The following is a 23,219-nucleotide window of genomic DNA, read 5'->3' on the forward strand; positions in this document are numbered from 1 at the left end:
GAAAAACGTATGCTAGTAAATGGAAACGGTTTTCTTACTGGGCAGAATCTAGAAATTTGGATCCTTTCTCAGCCCCAATCCATGAAATTCTTGAATTTCTAACACAGCTTTTTCAGTTAGCATTAGAGTGCAACTAGCTGCCATTTCTAATTTTCATTTTGGCATGTTTAATCCTAGCATAATGTCTCATAAGCTCTGCAAAGCCTTTATGAAAGGAACATCTCTTCTTAGACCCCCAGTTAGAGATCCTCCCCTTCCTTGGGATCTCAATTTAGTTTTAGCCTCCTTAATTTTGCCTCCCTTTGAACCGGCAGCATCATGCTCTTTAAAAATTTCTTTCTTGGAAGACACTTTTTCTGGTTGCTGTCACTTCGGCTAGATGTGTCTCAGAACTTCAAGCACTATGTGTTCGTCCTCCTTACCTGGTGTTTCACAAGGACAGAGTTTCTCTGAAGACCAGTCCATCCTTTATTCTTAAAGTCTGCTCAGAGAACAATTTAAATCAGTCCATAGATCTCCCAGTTTTCTTTCCTAATCACAGCAACAAGGCAGAATACAAGCTCCACCAATTGGATGTACACAGACAATTGCATTTTTACCTCCATAGAACTAAGGAACTAAGAAAGTCAGACCAGTTATTTCTTTCTTTCTTTCAACAAACAAGGTCTTCCAGTTTCTAAAGTGACCTTATCCAGATGGCTGATACTATTGCCTTTATTTATCAGTTATGAAATAAAGAGCTACCAGCTAAACCAAAAGGTCATTCCACTAGAGCATTAGCCACCTCTGTAGTGTTTCAGTCTAGGTTGCCCATAGAGTCAATCTGTGCAGCTGCCACTTGGGCAAACCCCCACACTTTTATCTCTCATTACAAGGTAGATATGGTCTCCCGGAGCAGAACTTCCTTTGGTTCTACTGTTCTGAAGAGTTTGTTCCAATGAGCCACCTGGGATTTTAGGTGCTAGGGATGCTGTCCCAAACAAGAATGAAGGCGAGATAGACAACTTAACATAAAGAAGTTATATACCTACCATAACATTCCATGTTACTTGTCTTCATCTCGCCTTCCTTCTTGCATCCCTCCTTCCTTCCCCCTTCCTAGAGGATTGTGAGGAGTTCCCTTTTGTTTTCACTGGCTGAGCATCTTTTATTACTTCACATGCCAGGTAAATCTATAACTCTTCCCTTGTTTAGGTGTATTGGACAACCAGTTTTAGCAACTGGTTACTCTACTGATGTCTAGTGTGCACTATCACAAACGAGATCTGGGTAGCTGATGCTGGGCATTCTGGGATAAGGGGTAGCCTCGATCCAGTAAACAGCTCTCGAGCTATAGAAGATGACCGAGTTGGAGCCGAGGATCGGCTCCGAACCCAAACAGCAAGAAGGAAGTCGAGATGAAAACAACTAACACGGAACGTTATGGTAGGTGCATAACTTCTTTTTCAGAGCCACAGAAAGCACCTGGAAGTGCACGTCTGTAACCCACTGAACTTGAAAGAGCAAAAGGAACAGGTGTACCTTATTTGTATAAAGGATAAGCAAACCTCAAGGCTGGTCAAACAGTGCAACATGCTTGTGTTACTGCATGTCCAACTAACTATGGGAAAAATCCATTACCATGTTCTTGCTACCTACATGTCCTCCATCATGAACCAAAAAAACCCACACATCATATGCAAAGTTACTAGAATCACTTGCCATCCAGCCCACTGCTATAGTCTTGGGTGATTTCAACTGCCCCTCCATTAATTGGGAGGCATACATGACCACTGACATACAGGCCCAAATATTTCTTGACTTTGTATCTTCAAATGCCCTGGAGCAGCTAGTCTGCACTCCCCCTAGGGAAAAAGATATCCTATATCTGGTATTGTCAAATATGGGAGAGTGTTGCATCACCTTTGCCATTCCTTTAGCCATTATAGACACAAACACTTTATAATCATGGTGTAATTGAAATGGGCCTATATGAAGCTGGATCCGATGGGTCTTTACTATCCTTAGATATTACAGCCACCACCACTTTCTTCCATGATGTTGGTGCTTCTCTTCCTTTCAAAATACTGTTAAACAAAACCTTCCAGATCTTTCAGTTTCTTATCATTAGCTTCCAAACTTCCACAGGAATACAGTCTATTCCTGGAGACTTTCCTGTAGATTGGTTATACATCACCATTTTTTATCTCATCTCTTCCTATCCTGTTAGTAATTGAGCCGCATCTACCTCTAAGTTTGGCATATTTATTTATTTTCTAGACATTTCTATTTGTACCTTTTCTTAATTTCCATATTTTTCTGCTTTATACATATTTTCATAAACTTACCGAAATATTTCTAGTACCTCTACAGGATCTCTGGTTATCTTCCTTGTTATAGGCAGTTGGCAACAGCCCTTTCTACTTTCTGTTGCCCGAGTCATTGTACTAAAAGTTTTTATGATCTGGAGGTATCATAAAACAGGTACTTAACAGCAGTCTTTCTAAACTCATGCATATTATCAAGGTAATTCCATATTTTCTGTTTAGCTTTCTGCGATTGCTCCTGTTCTTGTTCTGTGAGATTTTCCCTATTCTGCAATACTCAAACCTTTGTAGGTCTGTTTAAATAATTTGTGTTACTTCTAAACTACATCTATCTCTCTCTTATTTCCACACTTTTTTTTTTTAACTCTAATTTTCATAGGGGCCAAGTACTGGGTTATATTGGTTAGGCAAGGGCTGTTAGCCTAGTAATATCTTATGAACCTGCAATGTATGTCTGAAGTGTTCATGTAATTGCTTTCTTCAGAGCTTGATATGTTACTATTACACTATCAATGAACTTGACTTTGAACTGTGAAATTAACAGGTTTTGATTTCAGTATTTTTAAATGTTAGATGTTAAGTTGTCAATCTCGCCTTCATTCTTGCTGGATGGGTTCGGAGCCGATCCTCGGCTCCGACTCGGCCACTCTAAAAGCTCAAGAGCTAGTTCCACCGGCTCGAGGCTCCCCTATATCCCACAATGCTAGGCGGTAACTCCTCAGATCCCGTTTGCCGCTACGCGATCAAGGTGCTTTTTTCAACCGGCTCAGGTTAGTTGAATCTTTTGACAGTTTTAGTCAGTCAGACCCCCCTTTAAGTTAGCTCTTTTTTATAACTTTTAAGTTAAATAGTTTTAATCCCCTTTTAGTCAATTTTTCACCAGTTTCCTATCCCAAAATATCAAACCTTCCCCTCGGGCTTTAGGCCCACTCCCTCCCTCCCTTGGTAGTTGGAGTGTCTGTGTTTTTTGTAGGGAGTTGTTTGGTTTAAAACTTACTTATAAGTTAAATTTTATAAGTTTTATTTTTAGAAGTGTAATTGGTGTGTGTGTGTGTTTGGGATTACACTTTTACTTCTCTTTGGACATGTCCAAAGAATCAAAGGTCTCAGGCTTCAAGAAGTGTGACTCGTGCTGTCAGAAGATGTCTCTGACAGACGGTCACACTTCTTGTGTTTACTGCCTGGGATCTTTGCACCTGCAGGACTCGTGCTGTTTGCCATGGCTTCAGCCCTAGAGTCCTGCAGGAGCGAAAAAATAAATTAATTCTAAGAGGCTTACTAAAGCCTGAGGGTCCCTCGACTCAGTCATCGGGGAAACCCTCCAAGTCCTCCAGACCTTCGGCTCCAGCCTCTGAGCTGACTTCTGGGGGCCCTAAGTCCATTCGAACATCGTCTCCGGACGGAGCCGATGAATCTCGAATTCATGTACCTACGGTGTCCTCGGCTCCGGCCGGAGCCGAGGAAGACATAACTGAGTCGGCTCCGATCAAGTTGTCGGAGCCGACAACTAAGAAGAGGTCCCGTTCTCCATCTATCGGCTCCGTTCATTCGGCTCCAGCATCACCTTTGCTGTCTGAACGGAGCCATAGATCCCACTCTTCTAGGTCTTCCAGGTTATCGGACCATGACCTTCAGAGAGTAGTGAGTCGACTTCTTAAGTCCGAGGCACTAGCCCAGATGCTTCAAAGTCCGACTCAACAGTCGAAGACTATCCCCACCACTCAAAATATTCCTCCTCTGACTCTCTTGAGTTCGGAGCCGGGGCGGTTCGGACCCGAGACTGTGGTGGCGTCGGAACCGATACCTTTGTCTTCGGTTCCGTCGTCGGCTCCGATGTCTTCCTTGGAAGAATCTCTGTGCCGGACTTCCCTCGTCGGCTCTGAGGGGGCGAGTGGCATCGGACCCTTGTCCGACCCCGCTCTCCCTCTCGGTGCTTTGGCGCTGGTGAGTTCGGCTCCGACATCGGCCTCGGAGCCATCACTGTCGATGCCGGTGGAGGTTTTCAGTTTTTTGGAACGGAGACCTCCGGCTCTGCCTGACAGGGGTGCCTTTGAGGTCATGAGGAGCGTGTTAGAACCAGGTTCTAATCCACAGTCGGCTCCTTCTGTCCTCAACTCCATGGTGCCTCCGGTGATTTCTACTCACTCTCTTGTCCCCGACCGTAGTCCCCTGTGGGGATCTCCTCCTCTTCCGAGGCCTCTCCTGATCCTGTAGGAGAGCCCCCTAGGAAGAGGCAGTGTAAGAGGAAGCACATTGACTCCCCTGAGTCTGTCACCTCTGACACTGATTTAGAGGATTCTGAAGGTTCCCCCTCTGAAGATGTCTCCTTTGCAGACATCCTTGAAATCTTAAAACAGAGGGGGAATTGGCCAGCCCTCAACCCTTCAGAGGATGAATCAGTGTACCTTGAGGCGTTTGGCTCTCGCCCTTCCACCTCCTGGGTGTCCCCTCCCTTTGACCCCCTTATGCAAGTGGTGGCAAAGAAGGCTTGGGCGGCTCCTGGCTCAGTGGAACCCACCCCCAGGAGGCCATCTAAGTTCATCACGGCCCCCAAGGATAAAGAGTTTCTGACCAAAGGCATCTCTGTTGATGCAATGGTGGTGGCTGCAGCTACCAAGAAGGAGTTAGCTGATCCTTCGGTGCCTGTTCATCCTCCTAACAAGGAGTCTAGGTCAATGGACAGGTACGGGAAGTGGATGTTCTCGTCAGCGACCTTTACTATGAGATCGCTGAATTACCTGTGTCATTTTACTCGACTTCAGAGGGATTTACTCAAAGAAGCGAGTGAAATGTTGAAGGACCCAACAGCTGCGGGTTTTCAGGACAGGATGAACTCTCAGCTGGCTACCCTTAATTCTATAACCAACTCCTCCATGCGCCTTCTTTCATATGCGGCTGATGGAGCAAGTAGAGCGGCAGGTACAGGTGTAGCCTTGCGTAGGCACACCTGGATGCGGCTTTGTAATTTTGCGGACCCCTTTAAGGCGTCCTTCACTAATTCCCCCTTTGATGGATCATCCCTTTTTGGTCCTCAAGTGAAGGAAACCCTGACTAGGTGCGAGACTGATGGCAAAACTCTTTCTGCCGTCTGAGTCAGTTTTTCAACTCCTTCTAGACCTTACCCCAAAGGTCAGAAGGGGGGAAAGATGTGGTTCCGTAAACAATCTCAAGGAGACTTGCCTGACGCACAGAGTCTATTCCCCTCAAGAGGCAGAGGGGGGAACAACAATGGTAGACGCCATCACAGAGGCAGAGGGGGCCCGCAGAATCAGGGCAGTCGAGAATCCTTTTCCGACAAGCCCTTTCAGCATCCCTGAGGTGTTGCCCGACTGTCCACCTTCGGAGGCAGTCGGGGGAAGGTTGTCACTGTACCCAAAAGCCTGGCTATCCCTAACTCAAGACAAGTGGGTACAGTCTATCATTTCCGAAGGCTACAGAATCCCTTTCCTTTTCATTCCAAAGCTGTCCAAAAAATCCCTTCCAGACGTTCCACCCAGTCAAAGGGAGCAAGCAGCATTAGAAATTTCAAAGCTGCTCGCAAAAAGAGCTATTCAACCAGTGCCAGCAGACCAAGTAGGATCCGGAACCTACTCCAAATTCTTTTTGGTTCCAAAGAAAACAGGGGACTAGAGACCCATTTTGGATCTCAGCAACTTGAACAAGTTTATCAAAAAAACAAAGTTCCAGATGGTCACGCTGCAGTCCGTTCTTCCTCTTTTGGAGCGGGACAGCTGGATGTGCTCTATAGATCTCCAGGACGCGTACTATCACATCAAGATGAATCGACGCTCCAGGAGGTTTCTCCGCTTCAGGCTGGGAACCAGTCATTTTCAATTCAGAGCCCTGCCCTTTGGTCTCACTACAGCCCCCCCGAGTGTTTACCAAATGCATGGCAGTGGTAGCCTCTCATCTGAGACGTCAAGGATTCCAGGTGTTTCCTTATTTAGACGACTGGCTCCTTACAGCCCTCACCAAACATCTTTTACTACACACCAGAGACTACACCTTTCGCACATGTCAGGCATTAGGCATTTCAATAAACTACGAAAAGTCTGTCTTGTCGCCTTGTCGTGTTATTACTTTCATAGGCGCAAATCTAGACACAGTCAAGATGTCAGCCAGACTCACAGAGCAGAGGATAGCAGACATACACAAACAGGTCTTTCTTCTTTTGCAGAACAACAAAGTCAAAGCCAGACAGATCCTGAAAGTCTTGGGGATTATGGCGGCGGCCATCCCTCTCCTACCATTAGCTCGCTTCCACATGAGGATTTTGCAATGGATGCTCTTCACACAATGGTCTTACCAAAGCCTTCCAATGTCCCATCCTATTCGGATAACTCAGTCGTGCAAGAGTCATCTCTCTTGGTGGATCACATCTCCTCAGCTCCTCCTAGGGAGACCTTTTGTCCCTACTCCTCTGGTTGCTACAGTGACAACGGACACCTCCCTGATCGGGTGGGGGGGGCATTTCCAGGGCAGGACAGTCCAGGGCATGTGGCAACCGTTCGAGTGCCACTTGCACATAAACGTCCTAGAGATGAGAGCAGTGCTTCTAGTGTTGCAAGCCCTACAAGACTCTCTTCCCAAGGGAACTATAGCAATACAAACAGACAACATGTCTGTAGTGTGGTACATCAACAAACAAGGCAGAACCAGGTCTTACCCCCTATGTCGAGAGGCACTCAAACTATGGCAATGGGCGATTTCTTCTCAGCGATTTCTGTTATCCCCGGGAAGTCCAATGTGATTGCGGACAAATTGAGCAGAGCTATTCTCATGTCTCACGAGTGGTCTCTGAACAATTCAGTGTTGGAGAAAGTTTTTTGAAAGTGGGGCAGGCCTTGCTGCGACCTTTTCGCTACTTTCCAAAACAGCAAGTGCGACGATTTTTTCACCCTCTTTCCCCAACCAGGCCATCCCAGCAGAGATGCTCTAGTGCACGTTTGGCCCCTGGGACTTCTATATGCCTTTCCTCCCTTCCCACTGATATCCCAGCTGATACAGAAAGCCATCGCTCAGGAAGCTTCTATGATCCTCATTGCCCCTTACTGGCCTCGTCAAATTTGGTTCCCCTTTCTCCACCGTTATCTGTTGGAACAACCTTGGCATCTGGACCCAGTTCCAGACCTCTTGACCCATCAGTCGGGTCAGTTGCATCACTCCCTTCCCTCTCTGAACCTCACAGCTGGGTTCCTCCAATTCCGACCTTAGCCAGGCTTCCTTTGATATCTCACTCAGAGATATCTTGATTGCCTCTCATAAATCTTCCACTCGGAAGATTTATCATAGCAAGTGGAAACGTTTTTCCTATTGGGCGCAGTCAAAGAATATAGATCCTTTCACTGCTTCTATTCAAACAGTTCTAGACTTTCTAGCCGAACTTTTCCATGCAGGTTCGTCCCCATCTACCATTAGAGTTCAATTGGCTGCAATTTCGAACTTTCATGTTGGAGTCTCAGAGTCCTCTATCATGTCTCACAAACTCTGCAAGGCCTTTTTAAAGGGAGTCTTTCTTCTCAAACCACCCATCAGAGATCCTCCTCCTCAATGGATCTCAACTTGGTTCTGGCATCCTTAATTATTCCCCCTTTTGAACCTGCGGCTTCATGTTCTATAAAATTACTTTCATGGAAGACACTCTTTTTAGTAGCTATCACCTCAGCTAGAACAGTCTCTTCATGCTCTGTGTAGTCGACCCCCTTATATAGTATTTCATAAAGACAGGGTGTCCTTGCGTACTGACCCGTCTTTTTGCCCAAAGTAGCTTCATTGGCAAATTTGAATCAAACCATTGAGCTTCCTGTTTTCTTCCCAAATTATTCTAATAGGTCAGAACAAAAGTTACACTGTTTAGATATTCATCGCCAACTTAGGTACTATTTAGACAGGACCAAACAATTCAGGAAATCTGACCAACTGTTTGTTTCTTATGCAGAAGGTAGAATGGGCCTTCCAGTCTCTAAAGTCTCTCTCTCTAGATGGCTTACTTCATTGATTACCCTAGTGTATGAGACAAGACATCAACGGTTGCCATCCAAACCCAGGGCTCATTCAACTAGAGCTTTAGCCACTTCTGTAGCTTTCCAAGACAGGCTGCCTATTGATTGATTTGTTGCAGCTACTTGGGCTTCTCCCCATACCTTCATTTCTCATTATAAGTTGGACTTGGCCTCTAGAGACCGAGCCAACTTTGGTTCCACTGTACTCAAGAGTCTGTTCGATAGGCCACCGGGACAAGGTGCTAGGGATGCGGTCCCATCCAGCAAGAATGAAGGCGAGATTGACAACTTAACATTTAGAAGTTATGTACCTACCATAACGTTCCATGTTAGTTGTCTTCTTCTCGCCTTCTTTCTCCCCTCCTTCCCCCTAGCCAGGACAGACCTAGAAGAGTTTTCTTCTTTGTTCTTTATGGAATTTTATTGCTGGCCTTAGCTTTCAAACGAGATCTGAGGAGTTACCGCCTAGCATTGTGGGATATAGGGGAGCCTCGAGCCGGTGGAACTAGCTCCCGAGCTTTTAGAGTGGCCGAGTCGGAGCCGAGGATCAGCTCCGAACCCATCCAGCAAGAAAGAAGGCAAGAAGAAGACAACTAACGTGGAACGTTATGGTAGGTACATAACTTCTAATTTTCAGCTTTTGTTAACTAGCTCTCCACTCTTAATCATGTCATGTCTTAGTCCGATAAGCTATTACTATTCTTTAAGTTATTCAGTCATTGGCTTTGCTGTTGGTGTTGGATAAAATGGTCCTAGGGCTGGTCTTAACTGGCTGAGAAAGGAAAAAAGTACTTTTGAAAACTAAACACACAAAGTAGGGCATTCTTGAAGATGACTGCCTACAAAAGTTAATGCTGAAGATTACATCCCCTTTTTTAATGTTTCCAAATCTTTTGGGTTTCTAATATCATGACGGGAATACACCCCATTCCTAAGTCAAAGTATGATTAAAGTTCATGAATTTAGTATTGTTTCAATCTTAAATGTTAGCCAGAAGTGCTGGTCGCAGCACCCACAATGTTCCCAGTATTGACTCCTCCTGCAGTTTGTACGGTATGGAGTTGCATGTTATCAGTAACGTATCTTAGTATGATTGTAAATTCTTTTTTTATGAAACCCGTTGTGCTATTGGAACTGTCTAGGTATCCTCCTTGCACATTACCTTTGTTTCTGCCTGCAAATCCTTTTATTTTTTGACTTTGTCTCTCTGTACATAAGAGGCTGTAAGTCACTGGGTGTAGCAATTTCAATGATCAATGCTGCTTTTTGTTTTCATTTCATGGGCTACTACATCTGGTTTTCTCACATCTATTTTTTTGCACTGATGATAATGAGTGATCCCATGTGATGTAAACTTTATCATTTTCCATAAAGATTTGCGGCTGCTGTTTCCAGAGTTTTTCAGCTACTTCAGTGTTATGTTTGCACAATCCCCAATGCAACAGTCTTGCCACATTATTATGCTTTCAATATACAGTCCTTCTGCCATTGGTATATCACAGCTAAGAACAAGAGGTGCAACGGTTGCCAATTCTGTTGTACAAAATCTACATTTGTCTGTTTCTCCCACATGTTCAGTGTACTTTGTAAACTGTGTGTATAGTCCCACTGTCATGGGCCGCCAATATTAACCTTTCATCTTTTGATTTAAATTCACTTCCCCTTAACCATTCTTGCATTTGATCCTGATCAACATGAGGTTGTTCCAAGAGTTTTCTATACTTGCAACTATATTTATGCATTTTCCACACTTCTTGCTTTATCTGATCCTTCACCTTGTATTCTTTCTTTTGTTTTGTTTTTTTTGGCACATTCAGTTGCTTGACTTTTATCTTCTGGTTTGATTTCCAATCCCGCTTGGTACCGATATGCTTTTGTTAAACTAATCAGGGAAGTATTCTGGCTTTTGATTATCTGTAGTTATGGTAGGTGCCTTTGCTGTGCCATTGTTTTCACTTTACAGAAAGCGTCTCCCTCCCAACTTTCCCCTTGAGCAAACTTCATCTTAGTAGAGATGAAGCATCATTCTTGGTGTATCAGAAGTGTTAGGGCTGTTTGTACCTTTTTATAAACATGTTCAGAGGAGTTAAGTAGAAGTTGCCTGTTTTGGGTTATTATTTTCCACAAAGATGAAGTTGTTGAACACACTTTTGAGTGTAAAATATTTGTAACATATATGGCACAGGCCTTCTGCAACCTTGTTACTTACAGTGAGTTCTGAGGTCACTGCAATTTGTGAGAGAGTTTTTTTGCATTGTAGGTGCCACATTTGATAAATATGAAATTTGTTCATTTATGTGAAATCATACTTGGATGATGTGGCTTGTAGACACTTTTGAGTCCTATTTCATTTTTAAAATGTTGGGAAACAGCTGTATAATGCATGAACACTAATGGTTGGAGAGCAGTTGTAGAATGCATGTAACTGCTAGTTTGGTATGGAATTGAAGCATTGCTGATTTAGGAGCAACCCTTAGAGAAACAATTGTTGAGATAACTAATAACAGAGCAGCAAAGGTTTTCAGAAGAGAAACTGTGGAAAGATCTTGTCTGCAATATGTAGTGCGAAGTACATTATGACCTTTTTTTCTGTACAGGAGTTAAAGAAAATTTGTCCCCAAATATTGGTATTCTAATGCTTTCTGTGATCTGCTTGCTTTTCTTACTTGTGTCCTTGATTGCTGTAGGTTTTGGGAATGATGGAGTGAGACTCATCTGGAAGGATAATTTTGAGTCCTTTTACAGTGAAGTGATGGAGCTTGGCAGGTAAGTTGGAGATTTTTTTTTTTGTGTGTGTGCTTATTTTGACTGAAAAAAAAAAACTTGTTCATTAATATTTGTTTGCACCTTAGCTGATTTAACTGATATTGCTGCACAAAAGCAATTCCAAGTCTGATAACACTAGCCATCAGAAAAGCTTGGAAGGCACATTGTACTGAGCAGTCTGTTTATTTCTAAAACTTCTCAAAATGACTGTTTCACAGAAGTCTGGGTATGTCATCCATCAAGATGAGAGAGCTTCGGAAATGACTGTTATACTGCATCATCTAGCATCACTAGGTCTTTATTGTTTTTCCTGAAGGGGAAGTTTAAGAACTGAAGTAGTCTCTAGACAATATGAAAAGTTAGGATTTGGCAAAATGCATGTTAAACATGTTTAAAAAAGGACTGGTGATTATGAGCCAGGTAAGCAAGTTTGTGCGTGGGGTTGGTGGTAGTCAGTATTGCAGCTGCTTATATGCGGAGATCTTAGGAAAGTCCAGGAAACTGTTAAAATGGGGAATGTTTCATAGAATTGTGTGAATTTGCGAAAAAGTTGAAGCATCCTACATCCCAAATTAGAAAGCCAGCCAGATCATCATATGTGCAGCAAACTAAAGTCTTCTTTCTGTTTGAGTTTACCTGTACAAAAAACCGCAGACATCAAAATAATTTATAGTGTTGATGTTTCTCAAATCCATCCAAAATTGAAACTTTTTTGACTTTCCATGATGGCTGCACACTGAACAGCAGCTTGATTTCAGCTCTCCCAATGTGAAAAAAACTGATATATAATGGCCGGTAATTCTGCATATTTTACTAAAATTCACTTACTTGCTAGTAAGTATACTACCTGGATGCCAGCAAAAAATAAATTTACAGACCCTGAAAGAAAATGAACTGTAAAAGGTGAACAGAAAACACTGACTGGGAAGAGTCCTGCAGCAGTTCGGCAAAATGTAGTTCAAGCTGAAGCTTTGGCTTCTGATAATTTAGAGGAACAAATAAGTCAAATCTGCTGAGAGCTGATCAACATAAGTGAAACATTAATGGAGTATGTCAATAAAAATAACAAGGCTGAAAAATGCAAGAAGCTTTAAACCGCTATTCACATGAGCTTATAAAACTGTAAAAACCAGAGGATAAAATGAGAAAAAAGCTGAGCAAGTATGAGACTACTCAAGAAGACAGAGCGTGCAAAGGAAACCTGAGATTTTCTGTTGTACCAGAGAAATTTGAAGGAACAGACTGTATTAATTTTATGAAAGTACAAATAATAACTAGACTGGTATTCCCACAGTATTTTGTGTTTTAGAAGACAGCAGGTTTTCATAATTGAAACTGCACACCATTCATGTGTATGCTCCAAACATGGCCATGAGAAAGCAGCCAAGACCTGTATTAGTAAAGATACAGTCATACCCAGCACTAAGAGTTGATCCTAAGAAAAGTTTGGCAGAAGGGCAAAGTATTAAAAACTGGAGACACTAGACTGTTTGTGGAAAATGATGATTCACTGTAAACCAGGCAGAAGACGAGCAAATTTATCTCAGCAGTCAGGGAATGTCAAGAGGCAGGCGTGGGATTCTAGCTGCTGTATCTACTCTCTTCAGAAAGTTTTTTTTTTCTGGAGGGGAAAATATTTTTATGCAAATATTTTTTTTTCTGGAGGATAAAAATAATTTTTATGCAAATCAGGCTAAAGGGAAAATGCAAATGTTTGTTCAACAAGGGATGAGCCATCAAATAGAAGAGAACTTTGCATCTCATTCTTCTAATGGTAATGCCCATGGAGTGGGTTTGCCATTGAAACATTTTGCAATGTTCAAGAGAAAAAAAAGAACAGAATTTGGCGAGAAGCATCAGGAGTACCTTGGACTTGAACTGGAGTCTGATATTGGGAGATGAAGATGAACAGGAAGAAGACAAGCAACACTGAAGTTGGTGAATAAATGTGAGACAATAAAGCATCATTCTCATTTGTGAAATATGGCGTTACAGGAAAAAGTGGTGCAGAAAAGTTGTATTTTTGTTGACTTAGTTAAACCTGGGGGACTGACAGGCATCTGTTCCACTTTGTGCCATTATGTGTGGAAGGACTCTAAGGGGAGAAGTAACTGTAAGCAAAACCATTTTTCTTTATATAAAACATTTGTGATGTCAGTTGTATGTTATATGGTAAACCATTTTCAGTGATTGTTGTATTTGATAAATATGCTAAAGTAAACAGCTGCTTTTTTCTCATGTTTTAAGAAACGTAGGCATCACAATATAAAAAGTTACAAAAGGCTGGACAGAAGCATATTTAAGTCAATAGGTTGTCATGTAAACAAGCTGACTAAAGGTGAAGGCAGTAAATTGAGAAGTATGGACATTGTTGAGAGAAAGATAAAATTAAAAGATGCAAGGGCAAGCAGCTTAGAAAACAATTGTAATTAGTGGAAATTAATAAGAGAGAGCAGCTTTTCTGGTAACTAAGGTTAGCTGTATTTAAAAATACCCAGTGCCCTTTTTCCTTAAGGTTAAATTTTAATGTTTTCAGGAAGTATGCAAGTTGTTTTTTTCACATCTGGGAGGGAAATACAGATAAGATGAGAACAGACAGCAACTAGTGTAAGTAGGAACAAAGTCTGTAACATACATTTTAGCATGGATATCCTTAATTTTAGGTTAATTAATGCCTGTAGGTGCACCTGCCAATTTGGGACAGTTGTACCTATCAGGAGGGTTAAACTTCATTATTTGAAAATGTACATAGTTTTGTGTGTATTGTTAATTGGTTATGGGTGTGTTCAGGGAGTTTGTTTTAGTTTTTCATTTGAGGGTTTTCATTAAAATGCAAAAGTTTGTTAAATGTGACATAGGTTCAAATGGAGATAACAAGAAACAACTGTAAAGGATCGATCTGCAAAACATTAGTGGGTGCATGTAACACAAAAGCTAGAAGTGGATGTTTAAAAAAGTTCACGTTCCTAAGCACCCTGGAGAATATTAGGATTCAACCTAACACACTCATACTGGGCTACTTTAACTACCCCTCCATTAACTGGGATAACTACTCATGTACTAATACACTTGCCCAACATTTGCTGGAATTCATTAATTCCAATGCCCTGGACCAGCTCGTTCTTACCCCCACTAGAGATAGCAGCATCCTTGACCCAGTCATTACTAACATGGGTAACTGTTGCTCTACATCAGTAGTCAACTCCTCCCCGCTTAGATAAGCGACCACAAACTAATCACCTTGGAAATCCACCCCCCCCCCCACAAAGGTAACCACCATGAAAAACTTCTCCAAAGCTAACTTTGGGCTCCTAGAAACAGAGATGGCTAACTTCACGGTACCCATACAAATGGAGAATAGTTGCATAACTGCCGAATCATACACCAATGCACTATACAAACACTTAGACAAATGCATGAGTCTTGCTGTAAGCAGTAGAACCAAGACGCTCTCCTCCAAAAAAAGGAAGCCAATCTGGCGGTCCCCTGCCATTAACAAACTCTACAACAGAAGGAGGAAACTGATGCGGAATAAGGTGAAGTCCCAAGACTAGACAGACTTCCTTATCAGCCTCAACAAAAAGTTGAGATCCCTCATCAAATCCTCTAAAGCTAGCTATGAAAACAGAATTGCAGCAGATAGTAAAGACATCCATAGGGCCTTCTATAGTTATGTAAAGAATCTCCATGGCAATACCCAGATGTGCTCTGAGCTATTGCACAATGGTTCCTCCTTTATCTAACCAACAGATATTGCCAGTATACTGGCTGACAAATTCAGTGCCAACTTTACCCCCCCCCCCCAAAAAAAAAGGGCCAATCACAATACCAATAGATTGCCAGGCACCCAGTATTACTGCTGCATAGGTTAAAACAGCACTGTCCAAGGCCAAGAATACAGCTTCTGTGGGACCTGACAATATCCCTGGCTGTGTTCTACATGTTCAGTCACAGCCTCATCTCAGGCTTTGTCCCTACCGAATGGCGCACTGCTACAGTCATCCCTCTCCACAAAGCAGGAGTGACTACAGACCCTGGGGACTATCGTCCTATTAGCCTGACAAGTCTGATATGCAAAGCTATGGAATGCATCATCATGGACCTAATAAACAAAGATATAGGGAATCTCCAAACTCTGGATCCCACACAGTTTGGTTTTGTGAAGGGTAGAGCATGCCTGCTGACCCTGGTCGATTTCTTTGAGTCAGTCACCAGAGCTGTGGATGAAGGCAAGGTGGTTCATACAGCCTACCTTCATCTGGCCAAGGCCTTTGATACCATTCCCCACACAGGAATCATAGAAAAACTCACTAAGCTAGGCATCAACCCCTATATCACTAGGTGGGTTGCAAACTGGCTCACAGGTAGAACCCACAGTGTGAAAGTAGCTGACTCCAAGTTAGACTGCCAACCAGTCATGAGTGGAGTCCCACAGGGTTTGGTCCTGGGTCCTCTCCTGTTTGGTATCTACTTCTCTGAAGTCCAGGCCATCACTAAGGCACTCTGGCTGACAAAGTTTACAGAAGATTGCAAGTAGGGAGCCATTGTTAACTCCCCAGGTGATGTTGATGTCCTACAGAAAGGCCTCACTGAGACCAAAGACTGGTGTCAGAACCATGGCCTTAAGCTCAGTACCAAAAATGTGTCATGATCCCCTTTGGGAAAAACCCGGTTCACATGAATTACCACATCAATGGTAGTCTACTAAACACAGAAGGCTTTATAAGAGATCTGGGAACACAGGTTGACAGAACCTTTATTTTGACCACCACATTGCCACTGTGGTCAGAAAGTCCTTCTGTGTCCAGATCTCATTACTATGGGTTTTGCATCCAGGAAGAAAGAGTTCATTGTCTCCCTCTACTCTTTCTACTCATTACGCCAGACATATAGAGTACAATGCCCCATTTGGCATGTACCTCACTAGACACCTGCAACAACTGGAGAGGCCACCAAAGTACATCACAAAGAGGATCCCAGGCCTTAAACACTTGTCCTATATGGACAGACTAAAAAAACTCCAACTATTCTCTGTCTCGTATTTCCTACTTAGAGGCAATCTCTGCTTGACTTACAAAGCTGTGTGTGACCCAGATCTGTTAGAAGTGGTACACCTAAAGAAATCCCAATCCCTCTGCACCACACGCTCCAGAGACCTCAACCTCATTACCACAATCAACAGAACATGCTGGAGGGACAGGTTTATAACCCAGAGATTGCCCTTGCTATGCAATAGACTTCCCATACATGTCAAACAGAGCACCTCACTGGCCCTCTTCAAGAGAAATCTTGATGAGTGGATGGGAAATAGAAAATTCACCCCAGGGATCACTCCAGTCACTCTACTCAAAAGAGGCACTGGGAACTAAGGTCAGGTGGCACGATGCCAGGGTAATCCTATGGACTAGGCTTGTAAAGGCTCCAGGGCCATTAGCCTAGTACACAACTATGAACATTTATGTAAAAGGTGAGAATACTAACTTCTTATAATGGCTACACAAAATATATTATTTTATAATGTGAATGGCCTTATAGGTATAGACAAAAAGGTAAGAGTATTGAATTATATTAAGGAATACACAGTGCAAATAGTAATGCTACAGGAGACACATTTGGAAAGGAGTGAGCATGTGAATTTGATAAAAAAAAAGAATTTCTGATTCAGTAGAATATCAGTGATAAAGGGAAAGAGGAGTACATATATTAATTGCAGGAAGAGTTCCGGTAGTGATGGAAGAGGAAGAAAAGATAGTAATGGTAGGTTTGTGGTAGTAAGATACTACTGGAAAGGAAGGAGATTACACTGACGTACATTTATTCTGCCTGAAACTGCTGTTATGGAGCTTAAGAAAATTTGCAGAGAAATCTGCTTTCAGCATGGAAACTGCCTACAGGTGCAGACTGGAACTTGATTTGCAACAGTGAGTATGTATATGGGTGACATAGAAAGGAAAATATAACAAACGAGACTAGATTTCTGAAGAAATTTATGAAAATTCTTGGCATGGAAGATGTGACAGTAGTACGAACACTGAGAGAATTTACATATAATTCAAAAAGGTATAATAAGTGGGCTTGACTAGACAGAAGTTATATTTTACAGGAACATGTGCATTTAATTGAATGCTTCAGCACACATCCAGTAACTATTTCATATAATGCACCATTAACAATCAAGATAAAAATTCAGGGTAATGAAGTAAAAATGAGACACTGGTGCTTCCCCACTGACCTGTTAAAAAGAGAGGAATTTAAGGAATGGGTTCTGGAAATCATTCAAGAAAGTCAAGAATTATTAAGGAAGATAGAAATTTCTTTAGAAGTTATAGGTAGTGAATGAGATAAAATGAAAGTGGAGTTTAAAAATAGGGTGGAAAGGGGAGTCTCACAGAACAAGAAGCGTCTTAATGCAAAGTGCAAAAGAGAAAATAAAGGAGTATCTGGATAACATGCATGAGTTTAGAGAAATTGCTGTTAAGCAACTGTTTTTTATAATCACTCCAGAGCACAAAAACTTTTGGCACAACTTAGACAACAGAAAGTATAAGGTGTTGTCGCCAAATTTAGGAAGCCTATAACAAGAAATACAACCAAAGATCCTTTAGAGACAAGACATATTTTGGGAATTTCTATGAAAGTTTGTATAAAGCAGAGGAATATGGAAATCAAGAAGACCAGTATGCCAGTGTTAGAGGGTACATGAAGCTCAGAAATTAATAGTTAAGACAGGAGGAGATGAGATAAAAATGGTGACGCAGTCAATCTGCAGGAGAGTCTCCAGTAATAGATAGTATTCCTGTGGAAGTTAACAAGGTAGGAGGGAAGGAAGTGATAAAGATCTGGATGGTTTTGTTTAATAGTGCTTTAAAAGGCAGGAAATCACCAGCATCCTTGAAGAAAGCTGTGCTGGCTATAATACCTAAAGACAGTAAAGACCCATTACACTCAGATTTATATAGGCCCATTTCAGTTTTAGGCCATGATTGTAAGTGTCGGTCTACAATACCTAAAAGAATGGCAAAGGTGTTGTCAGAAATTGGTAGATAAAGATCAGTGTGGTTTTGTGGAGGAGAGAGAACCATTTGACAACATTAACAGAACAACGATGCTCTTGAGGGAACCAAAATGTAAGAAAGTACTGTGGCTGTTAGGTATTAATACAGAGTTAGCTTGGATTTTTGTGAGTAGGGCAGTGGAAGCATTTGCATACCCTGATACAGCAATAAGGTTAATTAGGAGGATATACAAGGGATTGGAGGCAAACACTGAAATGGGAGGGTTTTTCTCTGATAATTTACGTCTCAACAGAGGAACCAGGCAGGGAGTCCTTTTTCCCCTTCTGTTACATGTGGTATATTTTAGAGTCATTAGCAAAGAAATAAGGGGCCCAGAAATTCAGGGATATAATTGATATTGGGCTCAGCTAAACTCTAAGCAGTGATTCTTTTGTGTGGGCCACCATGTATGTTTCTGTTTTGAAATTCAGCTTTATGTGATAATTATTGGTTACTGATTATTACAGTTAGTGTCAGTCACTGATAAGCTTTTACAGTTGATTTTTTTGAACTTAGGAGTTCTTTTCTGTTACTGACTACTGTGAATGTGTCAGGTATTCTATTTATTTGACTTCCACACTGGTTTCTTATTATTTTGTTTTTTCTCATGAAGTTCTTCACACAAATAAAGAAATAAAAGCACTCAACACCAGTTTGGCTTCCTTGTCTGCAGTTCCACCTAAGGCGTTTTTGTTGATATATGGGTCTACTTCTGATTGTCAAAAACACACTTTCTCGACAACCAGAAGATCAAACTCATTTCAGCGAAAGTGCACTCAATCAAAAGTGCACTTTCGCAAAAGCTGGTCTCCAAAGCGCATTATAGTGGGGATAAGGAAATGCATCTTTTTCTCCACTGTAGTGTGACCTCGGAGTTAGTATATTTAAGTAGGGGGGCCCACATGGGGAGTGTAGGGGGGCTTATCCCCCCATGCAAAATACTGTTTAAAGTAGTTTTTTTTTTGTTTTTTCCGGTTTGGAGAACCGGCTTTTGCGAAAGTGCACTTTCGATGTAGTGCACTTTTGCTTTAATGGGTCTCGTTCTATCTAGTTCGAGGTTGTGAAATTTCAATAAAAAAACATAGACCCATATATATATATATATATATATATATATATATATATATCTACACACACACAGACCACAGACCCATATATATATATATATATATATATATATATATATATAAACAAATACGTTTTGGGTGAAACTGCAGAAATAAACAAATAAAATACATACACACACACACACGTCTGTGCATGTATTTGTGTGTGTATGTGTGTGTGTATATATATATATATATATATATATATCTGTGTGTATGTGTGTGTTTATATATATATATATATATATATATATATATATATATATATATATATATATATATTTTTTTTTTTATGTGTGTGTGTGTGTGTGTGTGTGTGTGTGTGTGTGTACATGCCCATAACTATGCCATAGGTTTGCAAGTAATATTGCTTCTCAAATAGAAAAACATATTCTAGTACCAGCTCTGTAAGATAGCAAATACTCTCTTTTTTTCATCAGTGAGAGAGCCGCCTTCTTTAAGAAAATGTTTTACAGAGGAAAGACCTATTTGGTTAGGTATAACCGTAAACAGAGAAGTAACATCTAAAGTTACCATAATCTCTGTATCAGTTTCAGCATAACTCTCAAAAAAAAAAAAAAAAGAGTAAAAATCACTTAAGAAATGTTCTGTATCACGCAAAACAATAGCATACTTGTCTAGAATGGGTCTTAAATGTCTTTCTACATATAAAGACTCTGGTTCAGTTAACCATCCATCTCCAGCTACTATGGGGCTAAAAGCTGGAGTTACAAGATTTTTATGTATTTTCGGCAAACCATTCAATGTAGGTAAAACAGGATGTTCTGCTATAAGATACTGGAACAGTTCTTTAGAAATAACTGTTTCTTCAAAGCAGTTAACAGGAGACACAGTGAACCTTTCAATTAACTTTTGTACAGAATAAAGTTCTATGCTAGTGTATGTATTGTCATGTCTAAGCATGGTATTCATAGTAGTAACATAATACTCTTTATCTAAAACAACAAAGGAATTGACTTTATCGGCTGGTCGTATTACAGTGTCACTATATCTCTGTAAATTTTCAAGTGCTTGTCTCTTTTTTATTTAAGTTATAAAACTTATTTCGTTTGTACTCACTATTGGTTTCAAAAAGATTATAAATCTGTTGTTCACATACATTTAAAAAAACTTCCAGAGTGGAAGACAATGTTGGACAGAAAGCACTTGACTTTTTATAGTTGCATACACTTTCATGTGACAGAAAAAAACAAACTGCTCTTTAACAGCTATTTTTCTTACAAACAATTTCAGCTCCATAATAGTGTCAGGTAAATCAGCCATTTGAGAAGGAATAAAATAAACCTTTTTTAAATAAAGTTCAGCTTCTGTTAACTGTCTCTGCGAAAAGTTCCATACTGCTTGCTTGTTATATTCCACATTTTCTTGAGAGTTTGTGGTTCTCGATCCTGAAAGGAGTTCTTTCTCTTGAATTTTTTTCCTTCAATGTTCACTTCTTTGTATTTCTTGCATTGGAATTTGCAGGGTAAAGGGAGACCCAAAAAAACAATGTCACCAGAAATATTCGGTGTTTTAGGCCGGTAGGTCTGGTGAAATTGCAGTTCTTTTAAGTTGCTGCTCAGTTGGGGGAGGTACCACCAAAGTTGTGCTGTATGTGGAGGTATTAGCATTAGGTGAAGAAACAGCACTTTCTTGCACCACTGTTGAAGCATTGACAGAATCATTGTCTTGAATAATAGAGGAAACTTCCTCTGAGTTAGTAGCCTTAGAAATTCTAGGTTGTACTGGCTCTCTATGCTGTTCTCTCGGCCGAGCCAAACACATTTTGTTGTTTGAAATCAACAATGTGTGTCTGAAGTTTTTTCTTTTCTTTTTTTGAGCTAATAGATTAGTTTCATGCAGGTGTAATTGTTCAATTAACTCACTCGTGTGAAGATCAACTTGTGCAAAAATATTAAGGCTGTACATTTCTTTTTGTAATTTATCTTCACAAATGTGTTGCTCTACAGGCACAAAAAGTCAATGAGCAACTTAATATGAGAAAAACTTCCCTAAATTAATTATTTGCCATTTTGCTAAAAGTTCCGGGTAAGTTGTTCTATATGAGGGCATATTCAACACCCTCAGCCCTCTAGGAACAACTTTCAGCACACAGCAGGCTTCAAAATGCAGTCTCTGACATTGAAGTCTCTCTAACTTGTATAGCTGATTTTCCAAGTGTTTAAACAAGTCTTTCATACGTGCACTCTCATTATGCTCAGTTATTAAACTGTGTGCAGAAACATCCATGTTCTCAGTTAACAAAGGATTACCTTGTATATTTAAGAAATTTTGTAGTCGCCTCCTTTGACTTAGAGTTGCCAATAGAATCAGCCTGTGGCATGGCTTCTGCATTTCCGTGATACTTTCAACCATGTCAGTCAGCAACAACACAAGACAGCAAAGAAATATGATATAACAAGTCCTGCTTGACTGTAACGCTGTGCTCAACCACAAACCAAGTAGTATGAACAAAAATGTAGAACACAGCAAACCAATGTAAAGCAGATGGCAAAGAGCAGTGTAAAATCCAAATAGACTTTTATTCGAACACAGGTGAGCGCTTTCACGATAAAATTGCTTCTTTAGACCATACACAAAATCAGCAGCATCTCAAATATTTAAAATGCAATCAAATAAATATCTACCAGTAAAAAACATCTTTGTTTCCGTAATACAAGTAAATTACAGCAACCTAGTATTAGAACAACTAGTTTTGGTACCTCTATTTGTGGTAAATGTACATTTTGTAAATACATTACTGTATCCAATACATTTATACAACCAGACAATGGTAATCATTATGTTTTTAAAGGTAAAGCTAATTGTGGCACTAAAAACTTAGTTTATTTAGAACAGTGTGTGACTTGTTCAAATTTTTGTATAGGAAAAACTAATGGGCAACTTAAGGAACGAATTAGAGACCATTATTATTGTGCTAATAAGGGCCATAGTTATAGTGCCTTAACTAAACATATACTAGAGAAAGGCACTAACCATTGGTTTAAGTTTATGGCAGTAGAAGTAATTTATGAAAGTTTTAGGTTGGGTGATATAACTAATGTCATAGAAGAGAAAAAATTAAGATGAATTCTTAAACTTTCGGCACATAGAGGTGCAGGTTTGAAAGAATCAGTACATCTTAAGTCAGTTCTGAAAGAAAGAAAGCTTCTTAAGTATACTGCGGTGTGTGTTTTTATGGCAATAGCCTTTTATGGTTTTTGTCTTAAAAGAAAGCTGTGCCTTTAAATTTTTATGGCTATTGTGCTTGAATGTTTTTTATTGGTAGATATTCAGTTGATTGCATTTTAAATCTTTGACATGCTGGGACCACTCTTGTTTGTCATCTACTTCTCTGAGGTACAGGCCAACACTAAGGGACACTGGGTAACAAAGTTTGCAGATGACTATGAGCTATTATTGAATCCCCAATTGATGTGGATATTCTACAAAAGGGCCTTACAGAAACAGATGCTTGGTGCCACAGCCATGGGCTCAAGCTCAATGCCAAGAAATGTGTAGTTATCCCCCTTTGGGAAAAAAACATGTACCCATTAATTACCACATAGGTGGCAGTACACTAAACACCGAAAGTGTGATAAGAGACTTAGGGACACAGGCGGACAGTGGTCTCACCTTCGATAACCACATTGCCACAACAGTCAGGAAATCCTTCTATGTGGCACAGCTCATCACTAAGGGCTTTTCATCCAGAAAAAAGGAGGTCATTGTCCCACTGTACTCATCCCTCATTTGACACATTATAGAATACAACGTCCCGTTTGGTATGTACCTCTCAAGACATGTGCAAAACCTGGAAAGGCTGCAGAAATACCTCACTAAAAAAAATCACAGGCCTAAAGCGGATGCCCTATGCTGACCGCCTAAAAAAACTCTACCTATACTCTGTCACATATTGTCTACTCAGAGGCAATCTCTGCTTAGCATACAGTGCCATGTCAAACCCTGAGCTGTTGGACAGCC

The 23,219-nt window shown here is 40.8% G+C and overlaps 1 protein-coding gene across 1 annotated transcript in view; it reads left to right on the forward strand.

Moving 5' to 3' along the window:
• The window catches only part of TRIO (trio Rho guanine nucleotide exchange factor), a 5,137,669-nt gene that overhangs the window by 5,036,560 nt on the left and 77,890 nt on the right, over window positions 1–23,219 (forward strand). The window contains exon 54 of the mRNA XM_044065600.1: window positions 10,996–11,074. Coding sequence (XP_043921535.1) covers window positions 10,996–11,074 — 79 coding nt within the window. The remainder of the gene's footprint in view (window positions 1–10,995; window positions 11,075–23,219) is intronic.

Source organism: Protopterus annectens, chromosome 3.part0 (genome assembly GCF_019279795.1).
Source record: "Protopterus annectens isolate FY-2018-M chromosome 3.part0, PAN1.0, whole genome shotgun sequence".
NCBI lineage: Eukaryota > Metazoa > Chordata > Ceratodontiformes > Protopteridae > Protopterus > Protopterus annectens.